We start from the raw sequence: 16,148 nt of genomic DNA, 5'->3' as shown, positions 1-16,148 counted from the left end.
AAAAATTCGATCATTCTTGATTTGGTTTGGTATTAGCAAAACCAAACCGAGGAAAAAAACTAACTTATGGTTTAGTTTGATTGGTTTGGTGTTGGCAAAAAAAATTCGATCATTCTTGGTTTGGTTTGGTATTAGCAAAAATAAAATCAAACCGAACCCAAACCGAACCGACATAATATATATATATATATATATAATTTTAATTTTTAATACGTAAAAAAATATTACTTATAATCTACTTTCTAATTATTTTTATTACTTTTTTATATTCAGAAAATAGATATATATTCTTGGGCCTTTAATTATAATATTTGTCCATTAGTAACAAATTAATATAAAGCCCAATATTAATATAAAAAGGAAAAATTATATATTATAGACAAAATACTATATTAATTACATGGTATGGTTAATGTTTTAAAAAATTACAATTCATAGTTATTTGGTAGTTTTAAATTTTATTTTTGTTCTATTGGCAAAAAAAAGGCAACAATGGGAACATCAAAACGCACGATTATTGAAGATATCTTCTTCAACATTTTTTTTTCTTATTTTTCTCTCAAAATCACTCTAATATCCTTGATTTTACATTGAAGAAACAACAACATTGGCAACATCATAATAGCGTTCTTCAAGAGACCTTCTTCAACTTTTTTTCTACTTTTTTTCTCTCAAAATCACTTTAATATCACAAGATATCATCCTTGATTTTACTTTGGTGAACTTTTTTTGCGGATTTGTCACCACATAAAATCCGTTTAGAATATTTATTGAAGATTTGAGGTAATTTTCAGTATTTTTGATATTAGATTTAATTTTTATTTTTTTTTTATATTTTGCAATCCTTTCTATCATAAATTTTGATTGAGATAACTTAGTTCAATCATTATTTTCTCAATTCAACTAAATTGTTATCAATTATATATTATGTGTCAATTATATATGCGTATATGTATAAGTTGTATATTAATTGTGTATATGATGTAATTGTATAAGTAGTATATGTGTAAGTCAATTGTATAAGTCATATATGTCAATTATATAAGTCATATATGTATAAGTTGTTAATTGTATATATATATATATATATATATATACATATATATATACACGCATATGTATAAATTTTATATTAATTGTATATATGATATAATTGTATAAGTCGTATATGTATAAGTCAATTGAATAAGTCGTATATGTATAAGTCATATATGTCAATTATATAAGTCATATATGTATAAGTTGTTAATTGTATATGTACATTTATTTTTTTCAATTGTATATCTGAATGTTTGAATATTATTATAGTGTATATTAAATAACTATATATCTGTATATCTACAGTTTACAGAATTTATATTGAGTGTGTACACATACATTTTGCATAGTTTATATACAAATATACAATTCTTGAAATTATAAAAAATAAAAGAATGAGAAAGAAGGGGGAGACCAATAGAGGGAAAGGAATGGAGGAGGGGAGAGAGAAAGAGGAGAAAGGCGAGAGAGAGTGAGAGAAAGAGAGGAATTTAAGGTATATATATGTTTTGTAACTATGCAAACATTAACCATGGCTTGTAATTATGGACTAAAAGTAACCTATATCTGAATTTTTGCCATATAAAAACCAAAACCTCTTCATTGCTTCACTTTACATTTTGTTCATTCATTCGTCAAGTTATGATTTAGGTTTGTTTCTTTTCTTTCCTTTTTTTATGGAATTATGTTATAGTTAATTACTTTATGGAGTTAAATTTTTAATAAGTTGTCTCCAATTCTTCATTCTTTTGTTTGCTCACATTTTATGTGAAGGAAACTTTCAGACAAGTTACTGTGACCAGTGACTAAGAAATTGAACCACTGGATATCCACATAATATTACTTTGAGAGATAGTAATTTAGACGTCTTATTAATTTGCCAACTTAATTTTAATTGAAACTACTCTATGACCATTATTTTTTTTTTATCTTTTTGGTGAAAACATTTAATTTTTTTCTTCAATCACATTATAATTGTAAATAATTGAGCAAACCGAAAAACCGAGAAAACAAAAAAAGACTAAAACCTAGATTTAAAAACCAATTGTATATTGGTTTGATTTGGTTTATAAATTTAGAAAATCGACATTATTGGTTTGGTTATATTTTAATGAAAAACCAAACCAACCCGACCTATGTACACCCCTCGTTCTAGGTATTCCATTTTCCCGGGAGTGACTAAGATGTATCGTGATTTGAGACAGCATTACTGAAGGGGTGGTATATGGAGAGATATAGCGGATTTTGTAGCTCATTTCCTATGTTTCCAGTAGGTGAAGGCTGAGCATTTGAGACCTACTGAATTACTTCAGAGGTTACCCATTCCCGAGTGGAAGTGGGAACGATTTACTATGGACTTTGTTACTAGGTTGCCTTGCACTTTGCATGGTTCTGATAGTGTTTAGGTCATCGTGGATCGATTGACCAAATTTGCTTACTTCATTCCCGATCAAGTCTCTTTTAGTGTTGAGAGGTTGGCCCATATCTATATTCGTGAAATTGTGCGTTTTCATGGTGTGCTAGTGTCTATCATCTCAGATCAAGGTTTAGTGTTCACATCTTACTTTTGGAAGACTTTTTAGGATGAGTTGGGAACTTAGGTTGATCTTAGCACAACATTTCACCCCCAATTGATGGCCAGTCTGAGTGGACTATTCAGGTTTTAGAGGATATGCTCCACGTTTATGTGATGGATTTTGATGGTCACTGGGAGAAATATTTAGCCTTGGAGGAGTTTACGTACAATAACAGCTACCATTTCAGTATTGATATGGCTCCTTTTGAAGCCCTGTATGGTAGGTGTTGTCGCTCTCCAATTGGCTGGTTTGAGGTTTCTGAAGTTAAACCTCAAGATATAGACTTGCTTCGTAAGTCTTTGGATAGAGTTCAGATCATTTAGGATAGACTTTGAGCGGCTTAGAGTAGGCAGAAATGCTACACAGATCGTATACTTTGTGCCTTGATATTTAGCATTGGTGATCGTATTTTTCTTCAAGTTTCTCCCAAAGGGTATGATATGATTTGGAAAGAGGGGCAAGCTTAGCCCCAAGTATATTGGGCCATTTGAGATTCTTCAGACTATTGGTGATGTGTCTTATGAGTTGGCTTTGCCCCCAGCTTATTAGCTGTTCAGCTAGTTTTTCATAGTTTCTTGCTTCACCATTACATTTCGAACGAGTCTCACGACATTTGTTTGGATTCAATTTAGTTAGATGAGATATTGTCTTTTGTTGAGGAGTATGTTTCCATCTTGGATGGAGATGTTAGATGATTGCATTCTAGAGTCATTCCAGTGGTTAAAGTCTAGTAGAGACATCAACCTGTAGATGAGGCTACTTGGGAGGTTGAGTCTGATATACATAGTTCTTATCCCTAGATTTTTGCTGATTCAGGTATTTCCCTTGCCTTTAGTTTGAGGACGAACTAGATTTTAAGAGGGGGATGATGTAACGAGTTAACTTTTGATGATTTATGTGAAATATTCATTTTTGTGTGATTTGATCATTTTACCTCTCTCCGCAGTTGTGTTGTGGTATTTCTAGGGTATAGGGATGCTTGGCACAATTCCCAATGCATTTCGGTGTGATTATGTGAAATTTTAGTTTTTGGTTGCTTGAAAAGCCTTAAAGTTGACTTCAGTCAACATTTGTTGATCTGTGCGTTGAATAGGAAAAGGGACTGCACCAGCAGATCCAAAATGCCGAGTTTAGGGTGAAAAAATGGTTGATATTATTTTGTGGTTGTTATATCTCATTTCAACTCTCGGTTTAAAAAGTTGTGAAATTGGATTTTGGGGTCAACTTTGTAAAAATGATGTTTTCTTTTTGAAAATTTGACATTGACATTGAGTTTGAAGCGTCGATTTTGATACAATAATATAATTTATTTGCGTACATAGGATTCCGAATGAATCTCGAGGGGTCCCCGAAAACTTGGAGAATTCCAAGTCTCCATCTGGTGGTGGTGCCATCACAATCGCGAGTGGCTGGTCGCATACGCAACTCGTGAGATAAAGCTCGAGTGTCGCATATGCGACATCTCGGCCACGACCATGAGTTTTGCGTATGCAAGGACTAGGCCGCAATCGCAATAGTCGGCATCAAGCTAGGTACCGCTTACGCGACACCTGATCGCGTATGCGATGCCTGGGTTCCTATAAATACTTTGTTTTGCCATTTTTGCTATTTTTGAGACTTGGAGTTGAGGATTTCTCGATTTTGTGTAGTTTCTTTCATTTTTAAGCTTGGGTAAGTTCCTTAACACCTATTCAGACTATTTTCTTCTAATTCTATCATGTAATTCTTGTTTTAAACATGGATTAAAAAGTAGAAATTGGGAATTTTAGCACGGAAGGCCTAAAAATTGAATTTCTTCAATTTAAACCTCGATTTCAACCTGTTTTCACTTGAGTGAGTTTTTAATCTGATAATTAGTACTTTTCTTATAATTCATCTTCAAAACAGTTCTATTCCTGATTTTAAAATGAATTTCAAGGATTTTTGTCGGTAAAGCTTAAACATGATTTTTCTTCAATTTAGACCTTGTTTTAAACACTTTTTTTGCTTGGGTTTTTAGCTATAGACTCCTAAAAATATGAGGAACATTCCAACAACAAAATTATGATTTTTTCCTTCTTTTTCAAAAATCTATTTTGGCGGTCCATTTTGACCCCTACTTAAAATAGACAATATGGGTATTGTTGACTTTATTTTGACGCATAATTCTATATTTATATGATTTAGTTTATTTAGAGTTCGTTCATGAGGAGTAAGGCTTCATATTGAAGGCTTTCAAATCGACTTTTAGCATTCGAAGCAGGTTATGGCTTAACTTTCTTCAGAATGGGCTGGGTAGTTAATATCGATACAAAAGCATATTAAAGGTGTGGACTAATCACAGAAATGTCTATAATTATTGTGTTGAGCCCATGTGGGGGCCAATATGTTGTTGTATTTAGTGGTTTTGGAGTATTATTTTTTATGTGTGACCTTGTGGGGTCCTATATGATAATGTTGAGTGTGTATACATGAAATTAATTGTGTCTTGTATAATGCAAGAGCTTAATGTGGTATCCATGATGTATTTAATTGTATTCTACTCTTTTGGCATATGATTTATATTGGAATTCAGGAATAGTTGTAAATATTGAGTGTATTATTGGCTCACTTGGTTGGTATATTAGTTGGATATGAAAATACTCATTTTGGTTGGTTGTGATCATTACTTCCTCATATCATATGCATTCATAAAACATTGGTATCACAGTGTAAATACTAGAAAATACTTGAAATACTGACTTTTTTCAACAAGAAGTATGACATCTTTAAAACCCTCTACCGATGGATGTACCGAAAAGGAGCTATGGATATAGATATTGGTATTGGATATTAGTTGTATACAGGTTAACGAACCCTCATGGGCCCTACACCGGAAAGCTTTAGCTACGTAGGTGTATACGGAGGTTGTGCAACAACCTCGAGTATCACCATCATTATCATTATCATCATCATCATTATCTCTATTGTATTTGTATTTACCTTGTACATTTCTGTGATGCGTTTGTCTTCCATGATGATATACCTGTCAATGGGTATTTATTTCCTTCATATTCATAGTGTGATACTTGTCTATTTGTCTTTCTCTTTCGTGTTGCTATGGTGTATGTGAATATTATTGAACTATAAGTGGAGACGGTGTGGGCTCCCATTGTGGGACATTTTCTGGTTGCAGGTGACGTATCCTTAGTGTGTATTTTGTATGTTTTTTTTTCTACTTTGCTCAGTCTAACTATGATACCTACTTAATACAAGTGGACTGTACTCACTCCTACTGCGCTCTTTCGGTGCAAATCCAGGATCGAGTGCACCTCACGGTAGTTGACTTTAGGCGATACTTTGGAACTATTCGAGGTAGCAGTTGGATTCTTCCTTCCAAAGTCTATTACTATCTTTCTTTATTTAGACTATGTCTTTATTTCGCATTCAGAGATGGAGTTGTTTCTATTTTGGATATCATATGTATTTTGATCTCATGTTGTATTAGTGATGTTCTTACACTATGACAACATGTTTTGGAATTATGGTATGATGTCGTTGGTTATGTTCTTCCATTCTCATTATATTGTGTGGCTCGGCTTTGTTCTAGAAGCCTCACTTTGGGTTATTGTTATTATTTTCCCTTCTCATATCAATTTGTGTGATAGGCTTACTTGTCAAGATTTGTCGCGACAAGTGCCATCATGACCCTTAACTTTGGGATTGTGATAGCAAATGCGATAAAGGAATAAGTAAAAGTGATACAGAAAGATAAATAACATAGTAATAAAAGACAAGCGAACCATAACTTAACTGAGCCCCCATAAACACGCCAAACACATTGAAGAAGATAATTAATCCAACCGCGCCCCCTTAAGCCAGTGGGACACAAAACAAGTAATTTTAATGAAAAATGTAAATAATCTATAATCATACCAATCCCATGAAACAATAGTATCCCTCCAAATGTTCACCGAGCTCAAACCGGCACCAATGGATAGTAATGAGAGGCCATACGCCGGGCTTAAATCAATAATGATGGATAATAACAACAGGCCATATGATGGATTTAAACCAGAACTCAGATGAATAACAACTCCTAGAACAACAATATCCAGTACCAGAACACTGTCATCATTATAACCAGATGCCGAACTCGAACCGAAACATATAGTAACCATACTCAATTGTAAAATTAAAATCCAAACTATATGTGACTGATGCCAAGTGGTGCCAAATTTCACAATCAGTGACAGAAATAAAGTACATGTTGACCCTAACCCGTCATTAAAATACTATTTAAATAACCATTCATGTAACTTAGTTAAAAAGGGATGACTCCAAGGTTTTGCAACTTAATACCGCATCCTAGGCTCATAAATACTACATCATACTAAAACATAATGAAACTGAAATTTACTAGAATAAGGTCGTAATCGAAAAAATAAGGCATGATATATCTATCAAACGATATGCAAATTACAACTACCTGCCTAAAACTAGCATAATAGCACACAATTACCATAGATAAGCTCAATCTAAAGATAGGATAAGTCTAGCCTACCTGGATGCCAAAGTTAAAAACCTCTCCAAAAAACCTACAAATAGTGCCCCTCTAAACCCGAGTTTGAATAACTTGACGTAGATAATTAATTTTTCTCTTAATTTTTCACAGAACACATATGTTCATATATGCACAGATGTAATAAGAGAAATAGCAATAGAAACGTGTTGACTTGTATTTGCAAAGATAAGAACCAATATTTATATGAGTGATACAAGAAAATCAACAGAAGTAATCCTTAACACTTAATGAAAAGTGATATGAAACATCACTAATACCCACCTACTTTTATTTTCTGCCACCACATTATATGTAATTTGCTGGCTACATCCTCCATATACGCATGGTGGAGGCGACAGTATAAAGGAAAAATATTTGTCCCGCTATGTATGTACACGGATATTGCATAGGTTTGTGGTAAAATAGATATTATATTTTGAATACACCATAATTAATAAAAAATTATCTATAATAAAATCTCTATCTCATAATAGTAATAATTACAACATATCTAGATTTACTATCTTCGCTTAAAATATTAATAAATTATAAAATCATATAAATGTATCGTAGTTAGAAGTTTTTCATAAACATATAAAATATTTTTGAAAAGTAATTGACTTATCTTTTTACCAAATTCTAATTTAATTTAAATATTCTACAACATGAAATAAAATTCTCAAACGACTATTTGATAACTGAACTATCAATCCTTACAAGCCATAAATAACTTAGGACAGTGATAAAAAAAGCTCTAAATATTGAAAATGTATAAAAATAAGGAAAATGACCATGAGTGTCATCACATTATTTAAGGTATTTTGTGTTTACAAAGAGTTCTGATGAGAAGATGTAAAATCGAGGCAAAACGGAGCTAAAATGAAAAAATTGAAGAACTGGATGAAAATACCCATCACGATTGCAATGAGGAAAGGTCTTGATCACCCTATCTTAGTCAAAGTTCAAGCCCTAACAAAAAAAACACATCGTGACGGGATGCCCTATTCTCGCGACAATAATGAGTAATATTGTTAGGCATGAAGGATAGATTTGAAACTTTGTAAATTCAATCTCAATTCATCAAAACTTGATCATATGCCATTCCAAGACTATCTTTGCCATATTTCTCAATGTTAGGGGCTAGGTTCTTGAATCAACAACCTTGGAGTGAAGGTTAGAAGCTTTCTGTTGTCAAATTCTTAATCCTTTCTTTCTTTTCATTGCTTTTATAAAATATTTGGAGGTAGATAAATTCATACACTGATATTGTAGCTATACATATTGCAATGTTCGTGTATTGAATTTGAATTTTGATTCTATCTTATGCTTTTGTATTAATTGATTATTCTTTAATTTATGAATGAATTTTGCTTGTCTAAATTAATCTCTTGCTTCACTTGATTTTTTAAGGGAGCAGCTAATCCAAGAACTCACCCATTTACTTAGAATAATCTTAAAAGAGTTAATCGAGGTTGTAAAATATAAATTTAGTGTGATTTAGGACATATGACCCATCTTATGAATTTAAACTAGGCATAACGAAATCCTTGATTAGCCAAAAATTGGTTTTGTAATTTCTGCTTTTTAGATTTGTTTGAAACAACAAGTGAGTACGAAATCCTCAATGATAGAAAGATGTTGGTGGGTGATTTCGAATTGAAGACTAATTAGTTAAACCCATGATTAAATTATGTGTAGTTAATCGATTATGATGTATCATTAATAGAATCGATTCCCCGTATCATTTTTCTTATTTTCCATCATTGTGGAAGTCATTGACCAACTTATTCAAATTTTAACAGGTTCTATCGATGTTACATTTTTATATAAAAAACCCTAGAACATATGTATCTTTGGTCAGATTTTAGTGAGGTTCTTTTATTTCGTTCTTTCTCGATAATTAGTCACATTATTTCTCATAGATTTGACTCTAACTATAAGTTGAGTAAATACATTTCTAACAACCGCATACATTTATTTCTAGGGTGTTTTGAGCATTATAAAAATGGCATCATTGTCGAAAAATAATTTAGCATGTTGAGATAGTTTGAAATTTTAGCTTACTTGCTTTGATTCAAACTTGTGAATATGCATTCGTAATTTTCTATTTTTTTGTGTTAGTTAGAGATTTTTATTTGTTATACTTGTTATTATGGCATTATGGGATGAAAAAGAGTTTGGTGGTTGCAAATATTACATTGATGATCCATGTCCTTTTAATGAAAGACCTCACTTTTGATTAGATTGTACAAATACCTCCGGGAGAGAGTTGTGTGCACCATCTCGATCCTATAGGGAGTATAATTGTTATTTATATAGTGGTCAAGATGTACATCGGAGTGATTGTTCTAATTATTGTACGCCCTTCCTTAGATCATGATATGCCAAAGGAAGAACAACGTGCTGGACATAAAGGTATTGAAGCAATGCTTCAAACTATCTTGGACCAAGTGAGTAACGTGGATGAGGATATACATATATTGCACCAATTCATGGCAACATTTGGAAAGGAATGTGAAAAAAAAAAAAGAACCTTGTGAAAATGCCAATCTCTCAAGTGCCATGGATTTGACTAATCCTCAAGACAAAGTTGTTGAAAAATAGATTTCAAGTTATGTGGCTAAGTTTAAGATGTGTGATGACTCAAATAATTTTTTTAGAGAGAAGAAGTGGCTCAAATTGAAGAAGAAGAAGAGCAAAATTGTGAGGAACATATCTCAAATTCTCCAAGGAGACAAATAGAGGAGATAGTAAAAGGCACAACAGAGAAAAATGAAAAATATGAAAAAGTCTGGACTAAATGGTGAGACCTAATCCAACATGGTAATGATGAAGTTGTCCAAAATATTGATTTTTCCATGGGTAATTTTTACAAGCAGTGATAGAGTCCCCATATAAAGAAAAACTTAACAAAATTGTGAGCCAAGATTGACATTAAATCAAGTTCAACTAATTGGAGTCAATGAGGATCAAGTTGATAGAATGTTACTAATAGTGGATGAATCTCTCAAATTGCCTGTTGAGAGATGTCAAGTGTGGATTAAAATTGACGTAGCTTCCTGAGAATTGAAAACTAAATTGAATGCAAAAGTTGAGGCATGTGATGCTCAATGCCAAATGGTCATGAATAATTGTGATGAGATAGTTTTCAAGATGTGAGTGAGATTGACGTTAAAGAATTCATGGTGATTCACCAACAAATCAAGCAAAAAATAGTGAAGAATGTCAAAATTGAAGAAGTTATACTACAGTTTCAAGGAAAATTCAATCAAATCCTTTGTGAAGACTGTAGCTCATTTCGGGGTTAAAATGTATAAAAATACAAATTTAGAAATGGTGAAGATTAAACCTCATTCCAATCATTTTTTGGTGTTGTGATTGGTGATGAAATGGAAATCGAAATAACCAAGCAAACGGAGAATTTTGTAGACGAGGACTAAGTCCTTATATTTTGGAGTTTGTCTTCCCAAGAGGGCAAAATGATGTCTCTCACTTGAAAGCTAAGAAGTGGTGTCTAACAAGTGGCCTATTGATCTTCTTACCAATTTCCAATGAGCCTAAATGAAATTTTAATATGATGTTGGATAAAAGATTCAAGTATTTAAAGTGACAAAATAGAGTTGGTCTTGGTGCTACCTTACCGTTGCCCCACGAGCCTTAGCGAGATGTTAATTTAAACTGGATTGAAGATTCATATCTTCAAAGTGGAGATATAAGTAGTAAGTTTGTTTGCGGCATGCCGCGATGTTAAATCAAGCTCTTGATGGATTGATGGAAGGCATCTCATTATTTCCAAAATTTTACATTTAATATTAAAATTTTATTTTTGATTAGTCTACAAAATTCTAAAGTTTTATAAAAGTGACTTGAATAGGTTTAGATGCAAAAAGCTGAGTGGAATGAAGCTCGGGGTTGTACTAGCTTAAAAATAGGACTTCGCACACTTTTTGGGAGTGTCTAGATTGCCTCAGTGGCGTATCATCAAAGCTAACTAGGCATCACCAAAAATAATAAAATCTAAATAATAAGTTAGTGGCCTAAATTGCTCATCGCTATAGCGTGGGACACAAAATACGATCGCGACAAGTTAAATTCTAAAACCCTCATGATCACGTGACACCACATCACAATTCCGTAGGTTTAAGATATTTTAAATTTTAAATATCATCATTGCCTTTTGTCCTCTCTGCAATCACATATATGTGGGCCCATATGAGAAGTTTGAAAGGTTTGCTCGACATTACCTATTTGCCTATTTTTCTCTTTCTTTCATTCTCTCACATTCTCTCACAGAATCGAAAACAAAAGGCAAAGTTGATATCAAAAGGCCTTTAAATTTTAATTCTCATGTATGTAGATCAGAGGCGGAGTCAGGATTTAAAACATGTGGGTTTTGAATTTCAAATTAAGACAACGACCTCAAGCTAATGTATAACCTTAGTCAAATTAATGAACAAACAAGGATATTTAATATATTTTAAGGTTTATAAGAGGACGTACTAGTTGTGTGCGTAGTGGTAAAGCAGCTTCTTTAGTGTACCTCTAGCTTTAATTTTTTCCATCACACCTGAATTGCCCACAATCAAAAACTTATTGATGTCAAACATTAAGCCCAAACTTTGTTTTCTGAATAGTAGATTAGAAACCTCTTCACCATAACATATTGTGTTTACCATTTGAACAAATTCTTCCCATGAGAAGCATGCTACTCTTTGTTTCTCAGCTTCACTTTTTTGCATGCTAGAAATGTTTCTAAAGTTGACGTTAGCTTAAGAAAAGACATACAAATTACTATTAGGGGAACTGGAGCACTCAGAGGAGTGTCGGGATTTTAGCTACTGTAGACGTTTTAAGGTAGAAGAGGTTAGAGAGGCTGTTCGCAGGATGCGAAGGGGTAGGGCGACGGGGCTGGACGAGATACCGATGGAGTTTTGGAAGTTCGTTGAAGAGGCTAGTGTAAGGTGGTTGACTGGATTGTTTAATGAAATCTTCAAGACGGCAAAGATGCCCGAGGCTTGGAGGTGGAGTACCATGATCCCTCTCTATAAGAATAAGGGTGACATCCAGAGTTGCAATAACTATAGGGGGATTAAGTTATTGAGTCACTCTATGAAGATTTGGGAGAGAGTGGTCGAGGTGAGGCTGAGACGGATAGTGTCTATTTCGAAAAACTAGTTTGGATTTATGCCTGGCCGCTCGACGACGGAGGCAATTCACTTGGTGCGGAGGTTGGTGGAACAGTATAGGAAAAGGAAGAAGGACCTGCACATGGTATTTATCGACCTGGAGAAGGCTTACGACAAAGTCCCCAGGGAGGTGCTTTGGAGATGCTTGGAGGTGAGTGGAGTACCGCTGGCATATATCAGAGCAATTAAGGATATGTATGATGGAGCGAAAACTCAGGTGAGGACGGCGGAAGGAGATTCAGAGCATTTCACTGTCTTGACAGGATTGCATCAGGGATCTACTCTTAGTCCCTTTTTGTTTGCGTTGGTGATGGATGTGTTAACGCGGCGTATTCAAGGGGAGGTGACTTGGTGTATGCTTTTTGCCGACAATGTAGTTCTGATAGATGAGACTCGAGGGGGTGTGAATGACAAATTGGAGGTGTGGAGGCAAACTCTTGAGTCTAAAGGGTTCAGGGTGAGTAGAAGCAAGACAGAGTATGTGGAATGCAAGTTTAATGACGTGAGGCGGGAGAATGAGGTAGTAGTGAAGCTGGAATCACAAGAGGTATGTAAGAGGGATAGTTTCAAGTATCTCGGGTCCGTGATCCAGAGTAACGGTGAGATTGACGAGGATGTCTCGCACCGTATTGGGGCGGGATGGATGAAGTAGAAGCTCGCGTCGGGGGTGTTGTGTGATAAGAAGGTGCCGCCCAAGCTGAAAGGCAAATTCTACAGGGTGGTAGTTCGTCCGGCCATGTTGTATGGAGCGGAGTGTTGGCCAGTTAAGAACTCCCACACCCAAAAAATAAAGGTGGCAGAAATGCGGATGTTGCGCTGGATGTGTGGGCTGACTAGAGGGGATAGAGTTTGGAATGAGACTATCCGGGAGAAGGTTGGGGTGACTCCAGTGGAGTGCAAGATGCGGGAAGCCCGATTGAGATGGTTCGGACACGTGAAGAGGAGGGGCATAGATGCCCCGGTTCGTAGGTGTGAGAGGCTAGCGTTGGATGGTTTTAGGCGGGGTAGGGGTAGGCCGAAGAAGTACTGGGGTGAGGTGATTAGGCGGGACATGGAGCAGTTACAGCTCACTGAGGACATGACCCTAGATAGAAAGGTCTGGAGGACGCGAATTAGGGCAGAAGAATAGGGCCGGTTTGGGTCGCTAGTGTAGGGAATAACTTGGTGGGAGTTTTATTCTTGTTATGATTCCGTGTTCCATGTTTTATTACGAATCTGTGTGCTTTCCTCTGTTTTCTAATACTTATGGGTGTCGTATTTATGTTATGTAATCTAGTGCTGTGCTTTACTATGAGTTTGTGTGGTATCTCGTGACTTGAGCCGGGGGTCTATCGGAAACAGCCTTTCTACTTCTTTAGAGGTAGAGGTATGGACTGCGTACATCTTACCCCCCCCCCCCCAAACCCCACTAGGTGGGAATACACTGGGTTTGTTGTTGTTGTTGTAGTATAACAAATAAGGCATTGCAAATACCAGAACCTGTTAGAAATATTAATGCATTGATAATTAAGACAATAAATGTATAACCTTAGCCAAAGTGACTAACAAATAAGGATATTTAACATATTTAAAAAAGTGATGAATTACTTAAACACTATAAATATAAGCATTATCATTACAATTGCATTCGACGAGTTGTCATGTTTTGAAAACGATCAATGATCGCATCATTAGGTACACTGTCAAATATTTTATCCTCTATATAACAAACTAAACAATCATTCAAAAAATCATCGCTAATCCTGCTTCACAAATCATTTTTTATAAACTTCATAGAGGAAAATGCTCTTTCCACTGTTGTAGTAGCCACGGGTAATATCAAGCTTAATTTCAAAAGCAAATAAACAACTCCCCATGTCTTGTGCATATTTGTTTCAACCAATTTCATCGAAAGATCTCCAAGTACTTTCAAATTTGAGAAAGCATTATCCACTTCTCTCACATAGTAAATATAATTGTCAAGATCCAAACTAAGATCTTCAAGCTTGGAGGCACTGAACTTATTTGGATAATATGTAGCAAGCTTCATGATCTTGTCTTTATCATAATTTGAAAACAATTCTCAGGACTCAAACTAGTCATTCCAAGAAGTAGATTAGTATTCACTTCACTAAAGCAATTGTTGAGCTCTGAAAGTTGCAAATCAATAACAGCATAGAAAACTTCCACACGCAAATGATGAGAATATGTAACACTTGAGGTCTTGCGCTTCGACTTTCCAAGACCATATTTCTCATTCATTTCAGGAATCACAATATCATTCTTTTCATAAAATAAAAAGACATCTTCTAACAAAGAATTCTATTTACAATCCCTCATCAATTAAAATTGTCTCTTTGAGAAATCCACAAGCTTCATAGCATTAACGATATCTTGATTTTTTCGTTATAACGCCATATTCAAATCATATGTAACTCCCAAAATTTTCAACATCAAATGTAACATGTAGATAAAATCATAAGATCTAATATTTTCCACTAGACTTTTTGCCAATGTTTTCTCATGATAATTTACACCTTCTTTTTCAAGAACTTCAAGTACATGAACAATTGGTGAGAATAAGGAAATGAAGTTATGTACTGTCTTAAAATGAGATCCCTAACGGGTATCACCGGGTCTTTGAAGTCCAAGTTCTTGATTTAATCCACTTCCCGTATGAACTTCACCAAGCACTAGTAATTCCTTTAATTTTTCAGCTTGATCATCTGGAAGCATCTCCTTGCGCTTAAAAGAACCTCCAACAATATTTAAAACATTAGCAAGAATGTCAAAAAAATTATTCACATCATCATGTTTCTTTGTAAAAGCTACAAGAATCAATTGCAACTGATGAGCAAAGCAATGTATGCAATATGCTGAAGAATTATCTTTCAAAATCAAAGTTTTAAGGCAATTAATCTCTCCCTGCATGTTACTAGCTCCATCGTAACCTTGTCCCCGTATTTGGGATCGACTCAAAGAATGATCTAAAAGTGAATAGTAGATCGCTTCTTTCAACAACTTTGCGGATGTGTCTTTAACATGAACAAGATCAAGAAATCACTCAATAAGCTTACCCTCTTTGTTGACATACCGCAGAACAGGTGCCATTTGTTCCTTATGAGAAATATCTTTAGACTCATAACCAAAATTTCAAAGTAATCCCCATTTAAGTCTTCAATAATTGCTTTCACCATTTCTTTTGCACAAGAACTTACAATATCTTTTTGAATATCCGGAGAAGTCATGGTGCTATTTTTTGGAGCTTTTTTTAATACAACATTTTTTACTTCTTTTTTGTCCGCATACCACTTTAAGAGATCTAGAAAATTGCCTCTTCTTGTTGAAGTTACACTCATTATGACCTCGAAAAGGCAAACCTTGTTTCAAAAGATATCTTGTCACATCAATCGAAGCATTCAAGCGAATACGATGTTTACCTTTAATATTCTCGAATTGCTTATCAAGTGAGGCTAAAATAGATTGTTCCGGATTTATCAAATCTAGCATCATCTTAAAACATCGACGGTGAACACTATTCACTTCACTCACATGTTTTTAAGCCTTTCTATGCCTTTGTTCCAACTTCAAAAATCTTCAGTTGTGAAAGATTTACTCTTTTTTTTTTCATATCCTCCGAGCTCATTTTTAAACAAGTAACAACATAAGCAAAAGGCTGCATCTTCTTTAATGCTATATTCTAACCATTGAGAATATGGAGGTTTAAACCATTCAATATTAAAGTGACGTGGTGTACCTCCAAAATCCTTTATGGGAAACTCAAATTTATCTGGTTGGCAAGGTTGTTTTTGTATGTAATATCTCCTCATCCGGTCACGTATATTT

General features: G+C 34.5%; 1 protein-coding gene across 1 annotated transcript; it reads right to left on the bottom strand.

Moving 5' to 3' along the window:
• Positions 1–14,921: 14,921 nt before the first annotated feature.
• LOC124887170 (zinc finger MYM-type protein 1-like) lies at positions 14,922–15,550 on the bottom strand. Its single transcript, XM_047396355.1, has 2 exons — positions 15,397–15,550; positions 14,922–15,337 (listed from the first exon to the last, which is right to left on the bottom strand). Exons 1-2 carry the CDS (start codon positions 15,548–15,550, stop codon positions 14,922–14,924), a joined length of 570 nt encoding a protein of 189 aa, XP_047252311.1.
• Positions 15,551–16,148: the final 598 nt, after the last annotated feature.

Source organism: Capsicum annuum, chromosome 9, assembly GCF_002878395.1.
Source record: "Capsicum annuum cultivar UCD-10X-F1 chromosome 9, UCD10Xv1.1, whole genome shotgun sequence".
Classification (NCBI taxonomy): Eukaryota; Viridiplantae; Streptophyta; class Magnoliopsida; order Solanales; family Solanaceae; genus Capsicum; species Capsicum annuum.
Note: the sequence above shows the minus strand (reverse complement) of the source record. Positions and strands in the feature narration are given on the sequence as shown.